The sequence below is a fragment of the Coptis chinensis genome, chromosome 3 (genome assembly GCF_015680905.1).
Source record: "Coptis chinensis isolate HL-2020 chromosome 3, ASM1568090v1, whole genome shotgun sequence".
Classification (NCBI taxonomy): domain Eukaryota; kingdom Viridiplantae; phylum Streptophyta; class Magnoliopsida; order Ranunculales; family Ranunculaceae; genus Coptis; species Coptis chinensis.
Window position 1 is genome coordinate 118,333,868 of NC_141458.1, and position 14,179 is coordinate 118,348,046.

The window sequence follows — 14,179 nt, forward strand, 5'->3', positions numbered from 1 at the left end:
TTCAGCAAAGTCCAACTGCTAATACCAATTATTCACGTAATCACGTTGATTAATAAAAAAAATTTGTGCGTGATTAAGACCCTTAAAAGTGTTTTTTCCTCTCGATTCCAGTTTCCAACCGTTTTTAATCTGTTCCCAACAATATTGGATTCCTGGACACACCTGGTCAAAACAAACCAACATATATACGTCACTCACCTGTCTATCTAACTTTCAAAATATTAAAGTCAAAGCTGGTCTTGTGACCAAGGTTTCCATCATGCTCCTTTCACTGCAGTTAGCATATCACACATCTTTGAATTCAAAATGGCTTGTTTCCTTAAACAGGATTACAGGACCACAACAAAACACTCTAGAATATGGGACCAGTATTCGGCCCCAGTTTCAGAATGAGGGTAATTTTGTCATTTGGATCTCTGAAATCTTTGAAATGAAGAAAGAGAAAAAAGAAGAGAGAGAGAGAGAGAGAGAGAGATGAGCTGAAAAATAGGAACAAGTGCGGTCGAAGGAAGGAGAGTGAAGAGTGGTGAAATTATTATTATTATTATTATTAAGTAATGATGATGATCTCTATTTGAAAGCCTCCTCATTTCCCGCCATAATCTTAGCTCCATCATCCAATTCCCCTTCTTTCTTTCTTTCCATTCCCTTCTTCTTTTCTTACTTCTCTCTCTCTCTCTCTCTCTCGATCCTCTTTTCTCATTTGGTTCCATTCCCTACAGGTTCGTTATCTTCTTCTTCTTCTACAAATCACATTTGCTTCAAACTTTACCAAATGACCCCATTTCCTTACAGATCCGACTTTTGAGAAATTTTTTAAATTTTTTAATGAGAAATTTCGGTTTTTAGAACAATGCCGGAACTGTAGAGATTTGGGGTTATCAAAAGATCAAATTTTATCAAGGATTTCAGCTTTGGGGCTGTTAATATATACATTGTTTTAGTGTATGTTGATTTGAATGTTTAAAAAATGTACCTTTTCTTTAAAGAAACAAGGTTATGAATTTTTTATCTTCTGCTATTGACTTTACAGTTGCTCGTTTCGCGACAAAGCGTATTCTGAAGTAGCTTAAAGGGTTTGGAGGAGGAGGAGGATTGATTCCTTTGTTTATATGCTGTTCACATTAGCTCAAATTGCAAAGGTATGTGGGATCTTTTCACTCAGCTGAATTTCATTCCACTTGTTTGTGCATTTGATTTTTAAAGCTTTTTTTTTTTTTTTTTGCGTTGAATGTAGATCACTTATGTACTGATAAAATAAGGCCATTGGGTTTCGCTTTGGAAGTTTGAGATCACGCGCCTTATATCAAAGATCTTATCATGTTTTCCATAAGTGAGAATGGTCAGCCCCCTTCCCCAGTTGGTTCTGTAGTTGGAGGTAAAGCACATTGTCTTTGTTTTAAACTCGTAGGCACATTTTAGATCATTATTAAACTTCACCTGTTTCTACAGCCAAGCAGCGAGCGGAGTTGGTGGAATGGTTGAATGATATAGTTCCCAATTTAAGCCTTCCAGTTGAAGCTTCAGACGAAGAAGTGAGGTCTTGCTTGTTAGATGGTTCTGTCTTTTGTAGCATCTTGAGCCGACTGAATCCGATACGAGTAGAAGAGGTTGTGACTACTTGTTTGATGCTATACTCAAGTAACTGATTGCATTGAATCCAGAATTTACTATTGACATCGGGATTCTCAGTTTGATAGGTTTTCTTTTTTGTAGGATGGAACCTGTGATAATTCATCTGAATCGCGATTGTGTACTGTTAAAAGTTTTCTGGCAGCTGTGCTTGAATTGGGGTTGCCCAAATTTGAAGTGTCAGATCTAGAGCAGGTAGTAATGCTATTTTATGCAATTTTCTGGTTAGTTCCATGACAGGACGCCACTTCTTAACAATTTCACCCAACACAAACTTTTAGTGTGGGACATCTTGGCTTGCCTCTTGCATGCACAGTATTGCATGAGCCTTTGGTATTCAAACTTCTGTGTTTGTCTGTGTTTGGTTCATGGAATTAGAATTCCAATGAAAATTAGATTTAGAGAGAGAGGAGGGAGAAAGAATGTTGAAGAATATGAAGAAGGGACCTTAGTGGTTTTACCAGCTACAACGTGTGCTCTGTGTGTTTAGAAAGTATAAACAACTTCCTTTAGTTTGAAAGGAAATTGCTTTCCCTATTTTTCATGTCATGCTTGTATGTGTCACACGCTGCTACATGCCTACACATCATAGTTAGCAATTTGTAATGTGGCAAAAAGTTGATACGGAAAGTATTCGAATAAAATTCGAGCCTCGACAAGAATTCGTTTATTCAATTCGGATTTTAAAAAACGGAAACGACAAAAAGTTTGGTTCATGAATAATTCGAGTATAATACGAAGCTTAAAGTAAAAAATACGAGAAAATTCGACAGTAAACTCATAGTGAAAATTTGACAAATGGCACCCATTGTTACCTCAAAATGACATGAAAAAGAAGCAAATAAGTAATCATTTCCATATTATGAGTTCCATACATAACTAAAAGTCTAAAATCTATTAGAAATTTAGAACCAACAAAATCCACATAAGAAAATGCCCTTCAAACAAAGGAGAAAAGACAAATTCCAACTTCTAAACAAAAAACAAAAAATCTTTCCATGTAAACAAAAACTGGTGAATATGACCAAATAGGTTGTCAAAGAGTACACATACAAGGATCTTGAACTTTTTGAATTTGTAGGTAATTGATATTTATTTTGTCATCCAAGTCTTGGATCGTGGCCTCTGTCTGCCCGTGTTTAGTGTTCTATCATCTTAGCACACCCTCATTTCTTATGTTGGATGATTATGGATATGTTTTACAGGGATCCATGACAAAAATTTTGGAATGTCTTTGGACAGTCAAAGCACAGTTTAATCCTAGTTTTGGGGAAGATACTATTCTTACAGTTAACACTGGTAAAAATGGGAACCAACAAAGGAGGAGATGGAAATATGAAGCTGAAAGTCTAGATGGAAACATCGGTTATCTAGGGGAGTACTCTCCACGTGGAGAGAATGTTGTGGCATCTGGAGACGAGAGACGAAAAAGTTTGTCAGAATCAAAATTCCAACGTGTTTTGCGAAGTCCTGTCATGTCGGGTATGGTTACATGAACTCAAAAAGTGTTGAAATTTTATTATAGTGTGATTGCATACTTAGTAATATCCATCTAGCTCATATTTCAGTTTTGGTTACCATTTTATTCTTGCTTGACAACTATTTCTCAGTCATTACTACATTTACAGTCTGACTCACAGTCACTCATCCTTCTGAATTCTTGGTACTAATTTCTCCTTCTATCTCACACATGTGGTGAGGATGAAAAAACCCGAAGAAAGGATTTTATGGACACGTTTAATAAATATGGTTTCCATGTAATATGCGTAGCACAATATCCATGCATATTGCCTAATTGTGGGAAATATGCATGTGGAAGAAATTTATAATATATAACTAGGCCATATTCTCTGATCTAATCAATTTGCAGTGCCGTATTTGTCCAATTAGGTTCCCTGTCTATTGAAGTATTTACCAAACATTGTTACACTACAGTTTACTACTGATTAACATCTCTGTCTACTGCTGATTCCCATGCAATGACGCCTACTTTCGCAATACAATTCAAGCGGATTTCTGGCGCACTGAGATAATTATACTAGGTGTTTTTTTTTCAACATCATTCTATCCTGGCTTGTTAGGGGTGGACTGAATTAACAACCTTGAATGAAGTCCCTCCTTTAAGCTTCAACTAATAAGAAACCACTTTAAATATACGCAAATAAAAATAGGGAGAAAAGGGGAAAAAGAGAGTGAAGGTTATCCTGATTAATTAGTAATTTACTATCTTTTGTTTTTGTCATATTTCTTGCCTTAAGATCTAAATATAGTTTTCAGTTTTGCATACTTGTTTGTGATGCTTACTTAATTGTTAATCTGGCATAGAACAGTAGCTTTTGTTCAGTCTACTTATTCTGCACTCTAATTAAACACTACACATGTTTTGGTTTAGTTATTATTATTATTATTATTATTATTTATTTTATTTTATTTTCTGTAGAACCGTCAGCTGCTTTGATACATCATGTTGGACATAAGTTCCATGAGGTGTTCCAACTGAAGCAAGGGCGATATTCTGATCTTCCTGCTGCCAAGATTTCAGAAATGTTGAGATCAAATAGTCTAGATGTAACTTTCTGCAGTTCTTTGGTTACTATTTAGTGTGACCTCTTAATAATGCTATAAGTAGTATTTGCTGAATACTTTGTCAATGTCTTTCTTGCAGAATGCTCCAACTCAATCCCTGTTGAGTGTTGTGAATGGGATTCTTGATGAAAGCATCGACAGGAAAAATGGGGAAATACCTCATGTATGCCAGTGAGGAGTTATTGATTTCTTACTATTGAAGGCATTGATAAGCTCACACTTCTTGTTATATATGAAGAGTCTTGACAAAACACTCTGTTGTTTTTGTGCAGCGTGTCGCGTGCTTGTTGAGAAAAGTCGTGCAAGAGATTGAGCGGCGTATTGCAACTCAAGCGGAACATATTAGAACTGTATGCTTTCCTTTTCAAATTCAGTTTTGTAGGAAACCTTTTTATTATTTTTTTATTTTGTAAGAATTTGTTTATTGCTATGTTTCTGCAGCAAAACAATCTCTATAAGTCTCGTGAAGAGAAGTATCAGTCAAGAATCAGAGTACTTGAAACCCTGGCAACTGGAACTAATGAGGAAACCCAGGTACTTTGAGAATTTTTTGTTGTAAAGGTTCACTTTGTGCTTTTGTATGTAATGTACAACCATATTCATAAATTTTTTTCTTTAATTTTCTTGTAAACAGATTTTTATGAACAAGCTCCAACAGATTAAGGTTCAGTACTATCCTGTTACCATATTGTTTTAATTTCCATGCTGTTATTCATCTTCCGTTCTGGACAGCTTATTTGTGATTACGCGTTAAAATTTCCACATTCTATGTGTTTTTTTTTTTGCTTATTATTGTTTATGTATTCATTTGATTTGTTTAACAAATCCATTATAATACTTGTATATTTGCTCCCATTTGTCTATTGACTCTATTCAATTGGTTGATTGGTTCATTATTTGTTAATGCACAGTATCTTGCCCCCCTTTTTATGTGCTTAAAAATCTGTGCTACTTCAATTGAATAAAAAGATTAAAAGAAGATCAAATTAGTTTTGGTAACCGTTGTTTGTATTATATATGAATTGGTTCACCTTTCGTTTTGTTGATGCAATGATGCGTGTCTGCCGGTGGGTCGGCATGCACACTTGTGATCTTGCTGCCTCTTCTTCCTATTATTATGTACTTGTCATGCATATATAAACACGTCCATAATCACTAAACCAGCCCAAAAAAGTTTTATAACAGAAATGTGCAGGAACAGAGTTTCTGATGTAGCAACAAGAAACTATGTGTTTAAAGATGAAAATATATATTGGACTTGGCCCTTGTGTACAGAAAGGATTATACATTTATGACTTTGTTTATTTTATGCTATAGTAAGCTTTATTCCCACATAAACAACTTGTGTCAATGGAGAATAACATGGAGACTATTTTATAAGCTTATAGTAATCACAAGGAGAAAAGCGTGAAGGCATTATTTGCTACTTAAAGATTTTGAACTGCCTGAACTAAGCTTGGATTTGAGGTTTTCTTTTGGATGTGTAAACATATATTATAATATTAATATCAAACGAAAAGGTTGTAGGATGAGGAATCCTACATATAACGAGAGAGAGAAAACTAAAAGATCTGATGTATATGGGATCTTCAAGAAAATAAAAATAAGAAAGAAAAGGAAATCTACACAGGCTTCAGTCCAGGGTAGTTGAGGTCCAACACTACTTGGGCGTTTAGGGGGAACCGGGGAAGGGTAACGGATTCGTCGGACATTTTAGTTTAATGAGACTTAGGTCTTTTACTCCTGTTCATGGGGAATTGGGGAGCACATGAGGATCCATTGGTAGTGAGGATGATAATTCAGGCAGATCATTCTGACAGAGAATCATATTTTTGACATATGACCTTCGTAGAAGAGTAATTCATATTATAAAATTTTGCTATTTTGGCTCGTCCATGCTATATAAAGCTAGACATGCATTAGTCTGGTTTAAAGTATCCGAACTACTTTATTTGATAGATGAATTTGTGTGGTGTACCTCAAGGATTGTCAAAATGGGTATAAGAGATTGTAATCTGATGTTACAATGGAGAGGGGTCAACTATTATTGCACAAAAATGACGTTTAGGAATTTTGTCAGTAGGTTTTGAAAAGACAGTATTTCGAAAGCCACATTGGAATATAGCCCTCCTCATACTTCTTTTGAGGGACTCCACTTCGTATGGCAATAAGACATCTCTAAGTGACAATTGCATGACTTCTTTTTGGGAAGTAAGTGTGTCAACTTGGAGCACTAGGAAAATGTTGGAGTTGGTTCTTACTTGATGTTATGTGGCAATCTCCTTTGCAGTTTAGGACTTGCAAGGGCCGATAATAGGAATACACTAGTCTTAGTGTGACCTTTTTCTCAAAGGCAGTTTGCATGAAGCTGTTATTTTTTATGTTGTGTGATATGTTTTTCATACTTGAGTTTTTTTTTATGTTGTCAATATGGAATTATGTTATCTATTACAGACTGAGCAATCTAAAATGGAAGAGAGGAAGAAACTTGAGGAGCAGGATGTGGTTAAGTTGGTGAAAGAGAAAGATCTCAGCGATCTTGAGATATCAACACTTAAGCAGGAATTAGAATCAACCAAGAAAACATATGATCAACATCGACTGCAATTAGAAGCGCAAGCTAAGGAAGCCCAAGTTGAATTAGAGGAGAGGCTAAAGGAACTTGATCACCTTCTTAAAGATTCAAGGAAAAAGGAGAAAGAACTCGAGGAATTTTCTGAATCAAAAACTCAGAGTTGGAAAATGAAGGAACTTACATACCGGAAGTTTGTTGATTTCCAATCTAATGCTCTACAGGTATAACCAATTTACCAAGTTCTTAATGTTATAAAGTTGTGGTTGTTAAGAGTATTGAACTCAAAGTTATGTCATTCAGGAACTGAGGGTGGCTTCTGAGGGCATCAAGCATGAAGTTATTAAAACAAATGAGAGCTATTCTGATGAATTTAGTCGTTTGGGTAAGATTCGAATCCTGTTAATGTTCCATAGCATATTGGACCTAGGCGGGTTGTTATGTGTGTTTAATTTACATTGTGCAGGTGTGAAACTTAGAAGTTTAGCCGATGCAGCCCAAAATTATCATACAATTCTTGAAGAAAACCGAAGGCTATATAATGAGGTTCAAGACTTAAAAGGTGCACTTGACATATAGTACTGTTTTATTACTTAATTTTACTTGATCTCTACTTAGCTTTAGTTTTTCTCATTGTTACGTGAATTCATGAACAGGAAATATAAGGGTGTACTGCCGGATAAGACCATTCCTTCAAGGACAGAATAAAAAGCAGACAAGTATTGAATATATTGGAGAAAATGGGGAGGTAGTTGTTGCAAACCCATCCAAACAGGGGAAAGAAAACCATCGACTGTTCAAGTTCAACAAAATTTTTGGTCCAGCAACTACACAAGGTTTAATATTACACCTTTCACAGATACATTTATTTGTTTTTTTTCTCAAGAGTATATTTAATGTGGAAACATCATCCTTTATCTGCATTATAATTGTCATTGTACATTCTGTTCTACTTGAATTGTTTGACTCCTTGCTGATTCTTTTCTTTGTTCAATGTTGGTAGAGGAGGTATTTGTAGACACTCAACCATTAATACGGTCAGTTCTTGACGGATATAATGTTTGCATCTTTGCTTATGGTCAAACTGGCTCAGGCAAGACTTACACTATGGTATAAAGCCCTCTTCATTCTTTCATGTTATTGAAAATAGTAGAAGTTCCTTTTCTCTCGTTATGTTGTATTCATTACTATGAAATATTCGTTGGTGTTTCTTGATTTGTACCTTATTCAACATATCTTGTTTCTCGCAGAGTGGCCCAAACTTATCATCTAAAAAGGACTGGGGAGTGAACTACCGAGCTCTGAATGATCTTTTCCATATTTCTCAGAATAGGAAAAGCGCCTTTGTGTATGAAATTGGTGTTCAAATGGTTGAAATATACAATGAACAAGTCCGTGACTTGCTCTCAAATGATGGCCCCCAGAAAAGATATCCTTTATTTAATTGTTTTTGATTGCTATTTGAATGAAAGATGTATACTTAACTATTTACTGATGCTACTACCCAAATTTTGGTATCTGATACGACATCTTTTTGATTGGATGTGCATGCATTTGGTTGGGTTGAATATGTTGTCTCCGTTTCTATCATTGTTTTCCTTCTTTTTCTAGTTACTCTTCATTTTCTAGTTACTCTTCATTTTCTTTAACTTGCACACACTTGGGATTTGGGCTAGTTCTCAACCAAATGGATTAGCTGTGCCCGATGCCAGCATGCTCCCTGTCAAGTCGACTACAGACGTCTTGGAGTTGATGCAATTTGGAGAAGCCAACAGGGCTGTAGGTGCCACTGCACTTAATGAAAGAAGTAGCCGGTCCCACAGTGTTCTGACAGTTCATATTCGTGGCACGGAGTTGGAGACTGGTGCTGCTTTGCGTGGCAGCCTTCATTTGGTTGATCTAGCCGGGAGTGAAAGAGTTGACCGGTCTGAGGCAACTGGTGACAGACTCAGGGAAGCTCAACACATAAACAAGTCACTCTCTGCTCTTGGAGATGTTATCTTTGCTCTAGCTCAAAAGAGTTCTCATGTCCCATACAGAAATAGCAAACTGACTCAAGTTCTTCAGAGCTCTCTAGGTACTGTTATTCTAAATTCTAATTGCTATTGACATATCATGTATTTCTTCCACGTTCTTTAAATGGTATATCTGTTTTTTTGTTTATCAGTACTGGTTCACATATCTTCACCTGATTCAACTTCTTCATTCTGTAGGTGGTCAGGCTAAGACCCTTATGTTTGTACAGCTTAATCCTGACGTGGATTCATATTCTGAGACAGTCAGTACCTTGAAGTTTGCCGAGAGGGTATCTGGAGTTGAGCTAGGTGCTGCAAGGAGCAACAAAGAGGGTAGGGATGTTAGAGAACTAATGGATCAGGTTTATTCTTTTTTCTTTGTTCTTTCCTCTATTTCCCCCCGTCTTCTTCTTGGAGTTGTGGTTTAGATATTTCTGCTTTTAGAGTAAGTGAGGGTGTAAACGTGAAAGATTAATTCATCACAGCAAGTAGATACTTAAAATTGCCAAGTCGTATTAATAGTCTCATGTTTTTTTTTTGATTGGCAAGCCTGTTTTAAATGAGATCAGTAACTCTTTGATGCTGGCGGGGTTCAAGCCCCAGACCTTTGGTATCATCATCATCACCCAAAGGTTTTACCAACTTTGCTAGTCGGCACCTGCCAATATTATGGTCTCATGTTCATTAACACATACTATACTTATGTGCCAAGGGATACTCTTGAGCCAAGAGTATAGAGAATTGCTAGCGTCCTGCCCTCTAAAGGGGTAGGACCGTCCTAACCCACTTAAAGACAGACAATACTTAGCAATTGTTCAGCCGGTATAACACAAAAACAAGAAATAAAGACAGACAAAAAAGCTAAACAACCACCAACTTCCAATCAAGCTTTCTCAGAAGAAGGAACTGTTGGAGTGCGTATTCTGTGATGGAGTTAAAGTATGTATAACCCACGCCATTGAGTTAGAGTATATGAAGAACAAATTGTGGTTTTGGAAGGATGGATATATCATTTGGAAATAATGCTAAGAAGAATTCTCTCTTCATTTCTTCTTGAAAACTTTAATATTGACATTGGATAATTCATCTTCTTATGGATGTTGGGATTGAATTTGCCAAAAAAAAAAAAAATGAAGGCACTTTTAATTACCGTTTTTCATTTGGGTCTTATTACCGTTTTTAATTATTGGAGAAGGCAAAGAATAAAATCTAGAGAAATAAACCCAATTGATTTGTAATTGTGGTGTTTTGCCAAGCATAATAGAAAGAGAGAAATTAAATAATCAAAAGAGAAAAATCAGAAGGGTTCTTATACTGGCTAGGTCTTCTCTGGTATTTAGTTGTCGCCAGTGGTTGGCGGTGGACTGGAAATGAGAGAAAGGAAGTGGTCGGTGGGGTTTGAAACTTTGAGAAGATGAAGTTTTTTCTATTTTCTTTTTCTCAATAAAAAGAGAAACGGGTTAATAAAGTTATCGGGTACTTATTATGGTCTTCAAGCGGGTTAGAATGGTCCTACCCCTCTAAAGGGGTAGGACGCTAGCAATTCTAGAGAGTATATGTTTACAGCTAGATTCATTAGTCATCTTAGAACATAACTTGTGTAAAAAATTTGTTGTGCTAATAAATATAATGCTTGGTCCTTAACTCCTACTTTGCATTCTTTGGTTGATATTAGTTGGGTTTAGATTGTCCCTGTCACGTTTAGCGTGTTTTTCAGCACTTTCTGGTGTGCCGTACTTCTTGTGCCTTGATACACTTTGACACGCTTTTAAAAAATGACATGGCCTCTGCATGCTGGCATATTAACACACGTTTACTTTTTACCTCCTGGTTTTCCACTTTTTCCTGTTTCTTGTGAGTTGTATTTACACGAATTTTCATTGTGTGGAAGTGTGAATCCCAACTCAACTTGTATGATCACACTTAGTTTGACACTTTAACGAAATACTCGATGTAAGCATCCAGTGTCAGCTGTATGATATCTTTCTTTTTTCTAAACCTGATTTTTATTTGGTTTTCCCTTTAGTGTGTGTGCCTAGTGGATACTTTATGCATTTTAAAATCTTTCAGGTGTCATCTCTAAAGAATACAATTGCAAAGAAGGATGAGGAGATTGAGAGGCTGCAACTGCTTAAAGATCTAAGAATTGTCTCTCCCAATGTCAATGGCGAGAAACGTAACACAAGCTCATTAAGACACGGATCTTTATCTCCAATTAAGCACTCTGTGGGTGGAACTTCTCAAAGAGGACGGAGGCTGTCTGGTGGAAAAGGCTCAGGACTTACTGAGAAAACAGCTTCTGATCTGGACAATTGCTCAGAACACAGTGATAAGCATTCGGAAGCTGGTTCCCACCAGTCTATGGATGATTTTCGGCACCATAAAGATTTTTTCCGGCAGTCGAAGCTTGCTGTAATGGATGGGAATCACAATCTTACTGGAGATGATGAGCTTTTGGGATTTGGTGATGCAGATTCTGAGGAGAGATTAAGTGACATATCTGATGGCAGTCTTTCCATGGGAACAGAAACTGATGGTTCGATAAGCAGTGTTGTTGAGTTCACCCTTTTCCCCGAAGGTTCAAAACCAGCTGAAACGCCAGAGAAGTGAGTATTTAACTAAGCCTTATATGTCATAGATTAGATTATATTGATTTTTCGGAAACTGCTATTTTCACGTTCAATAGGGAAAATAGTTGGAAATGGAAGGTGACAATCAGCTGTAGTTTTAAGAGATTGTACCCATGACCTGGGTCATGTCCTACCTCTGCTATAGTAAAAACAACTTTATCTGTCTATGAAAAACTAGAAAAAACGAAAAGTATTATACCTTTGGAATGCACCACGACTAAAAGAACTATAGGTGAATTGTTGTCACATTCCAACTAATGGCCTGACATGTGGTTGACATCTGTGACATTAAAACCATGCGAGACTTATGTTTTATGGTACGTAATGATTGTTCCTTATATTTATGTCCAAATCATGGTGCTGAATGAAGATTTTGAAAATTTTCGAAGTCTTTTCCAGTTAGAATTCTCAGACTTCAAATTTAAAACCAGTGGCTTGGTATATGGATATAAATTATAAGCTGCATTTCCAATAACTGAAATTATTCAATCTCTTCATATTGTCTCCACACACACGGGCATTAACCCACGTTTGCACATGCCGTAGTATCCACTAATTGTCAACATGTGCTTTTTCTTGTATTTAAGATCATAGGTTTTTTAAATAAAAGCTAGGTTACATTGACACGCCGTATCGGACACGGATACGAATTTTCGGACACTGCAAAATGTCAAAATTCGAGGTAAATTACATGCAATATGTGTCCAACAAGGACACGTGGATACGTATCCGACATGGATTTTTTTTCAAAATATGGCGTGTCCATGTAACCTAGAATAAAAGCTATATAGCAAAAACTGAAAAGATGAATATTTTGTCCTCGAGTCGATGATTAGGGTAAATTCTTAAAAGCTCTGTGTGCATTTGCATTAAAATTGCTTAAGCAATATTGTCTCAACAAATTTTTGTTTCTTTGTGTACCGACATCTGTAAGATAAAAAAACATGTGTCTAACACTCGGATATACCAACACTCATGTCGGATACACACACAAGCGGATGCAAATGATTTCAGGTTATTTTCAACCCTAAAAGACAGAAAGAAGAGGAAGACGATGTGAGAAACAAGGAGAGAGATTAGATAAATCATGTGCCTTTGACGAGTTACATTTGGAAGAAGATCGAAGAAGAAAAGTGAAAAGGAGGGACAGCATTCTCTTTCTCCAAAATTAAACATTTTCTTTCTTCAAAATTATTTGGAGATGGATTCAACTAATGGTTGGAGTATGACATGTTGGTCTTGAGTTCAAAATAAACAACACCTTAAATTGGATATGAGAGGAGTATGGGTCAACTAATCTAAACATAGGGTATTAACACTGCTTGTCACTGTATCCAATTGCTTTCAAGTTTCAAGGGTACAGACACAGTACCCATGTAAGACACCGACATACGTACCCATGTCTATGTCATTAGGTACCTGACTGAAGTCCCTGCATATTTAAAGATAGTATATGAGACAAAGTGACAACTGACAATTGTACATACTTATTTTATGCATAGACATGAACTTCTTGGTAAAATCCCTTGTTTCGACAAAAATTGCTGGACAATTCATGACGGTTTTCACATTTTTCTATGGTTGGAGGCTCTACTATTCCTGCATGTGAAACTTAAACATTTATTTTTATTGATAGGACATTTTGACTCGTTATTATTATAAGGAAAATATTTTTTACAGAGTTCATGTTCAGCACATAGTTATATTGAATTAAACTTTGATGCCTACTTTTGCAGGTCTAAAGCTCCATCAAAAATTCCTCGACCACCACTAAAGCAGGGGCAAACACCAGTGCCTCGATCTTCGAAAGACTCAAAAGGTTCCACAAGTATGTAGACTTGACAAAGCTACAAGCTTAGCTGTATTTTTTTTCCCTCAACCGATGACATCTATGGTTGATTCTGTAACTAGATCTGGTGCTTATACACTTTTAACATCCAATATATGTTATTTACAGGTGTTAGAAAAACAATTACTGGAAACTCCTCTTCAGCAAAGTCCAGCAAACGATGGCAGTGATACAGGAGTCATCTTAAAAACATATACATACTCCATGATATAGCCTTTAGTCCAACTGTACGAGGTTACTCGCCTTACCTCTGTAGCTTATTCATTGGATGTCCTGACAGGGACGTCCTTGTGTTGTAGAAGCTCCACTTTTTAGGTTGTTAGAGTGGGTGCTTGAATGTTGTTTTGTAGAACTAATCGACGACTACGAGCATGTAATATATGTAAATTAATGTTTTCTTCCCTGGTGCACCGAGTTGCAAATGACAAATGGTTGCAAATGGATTGTGATTGTATCTGATTGCGTTGCCTCCAATTTACCTGTGCTTGGTAGATCTAAGGCAAAAAGATGTAAAGTTGGTTACCTTGTTATCAGCCACTTCCTTTTTCGGCATCTTATATAAGAGAAACCACTTCTTTTGTGTTTGCATCTATTTGCATTTTGTTACCAAACACTGTTTTGTGGTTAGTTATATGGAAATAGGTGTAATTGCATGTAAATACATCAAACCAAACAGAATAGTGTAACTAGCTATATGTATCTACTATTTATATACTAAAACAGAGACCTTTAAATGAGGATTTTTTTTTTTTTCTATGTGGCACTCTAATATGAGAGTTAATCTTTTTTCTATCATATGTGGTTAGGGCTGGCAATGGGTTGGATCGGTTCGGATATATGCAAATCCAAAACTGATCCGCTTTTCAACAATACTGAGACTTCAAAATATATAATA

General features: G+C 36.3%; 1 protein-coding gene across 3 annotated transcripts; it reads left to right on the forward strand.

Moving 5' to 3' along the window:
- Positions 1 to 433: 433 nt before the first annotated feature.
- LOC147513582 (P-loop nucleoside triphosphate hydrolases superfamily protein with CH (Calponin Homology) domain-containing protein) lies at positions 434 to 13,740 on the forward strand. Of its 3 annotated transcripts, none has more exons than XM_086596711.1 (22): positions 434 to 722; positions 1,034 to 1,142; positions 1,238 to 1,378; positions 1,453 to 1,610; positions 1,717 to 1,827; positions 2,838 to 3,114; positions 4,073 to 4,200; positions 4,298 to 4,381; positions 4,491 to 4,568; positions 4,660 to 4,752; positions 4,853 to 4,882; positions 6,673 to 7,014; positions 7,094 to 7,175; positions 7,257 to 7,352; positions 7,447 to 7,626; positions 7,794 to 7,900; positions 8,041 to 8,219; positions 8,449 to 8,867; positions 9,004 to 9,167; positions 10,876 to 11,411; positions 13,172 to 13,263; positions 13,393 to 13,740. In XM_086596711.1, exons 3-22 carry the CDS (start codon positions 1,321 to 1,323, stop codon positions 13,452 to 13,454), a joined length of 3,276 nt encoding a protein of 1,091 aa, XP_086452837.1. In that variant the 5' UTR covers positions 434 to 722; positions 1,034 to 1,142; positions 1,238 to 1,320; the 3' UTR covers positions 13,455 to 13,740. The 3 variants fall into 3 exon arrangements, with proteins under 3 accessions (XP_086452837.1, XP_086452839.1, XP_086452838.1); XM_086596713.1 differs by having other exon boundaries at positions 436 to 722; positions 13,172 to 13,254; XM_086596712.1 differs by lacking the exon at positions 434 to 722 and adding an exon at positions 806 to 945.
- Positions 13,741 to 14,179: the final 439 nt, after the last annotated feature.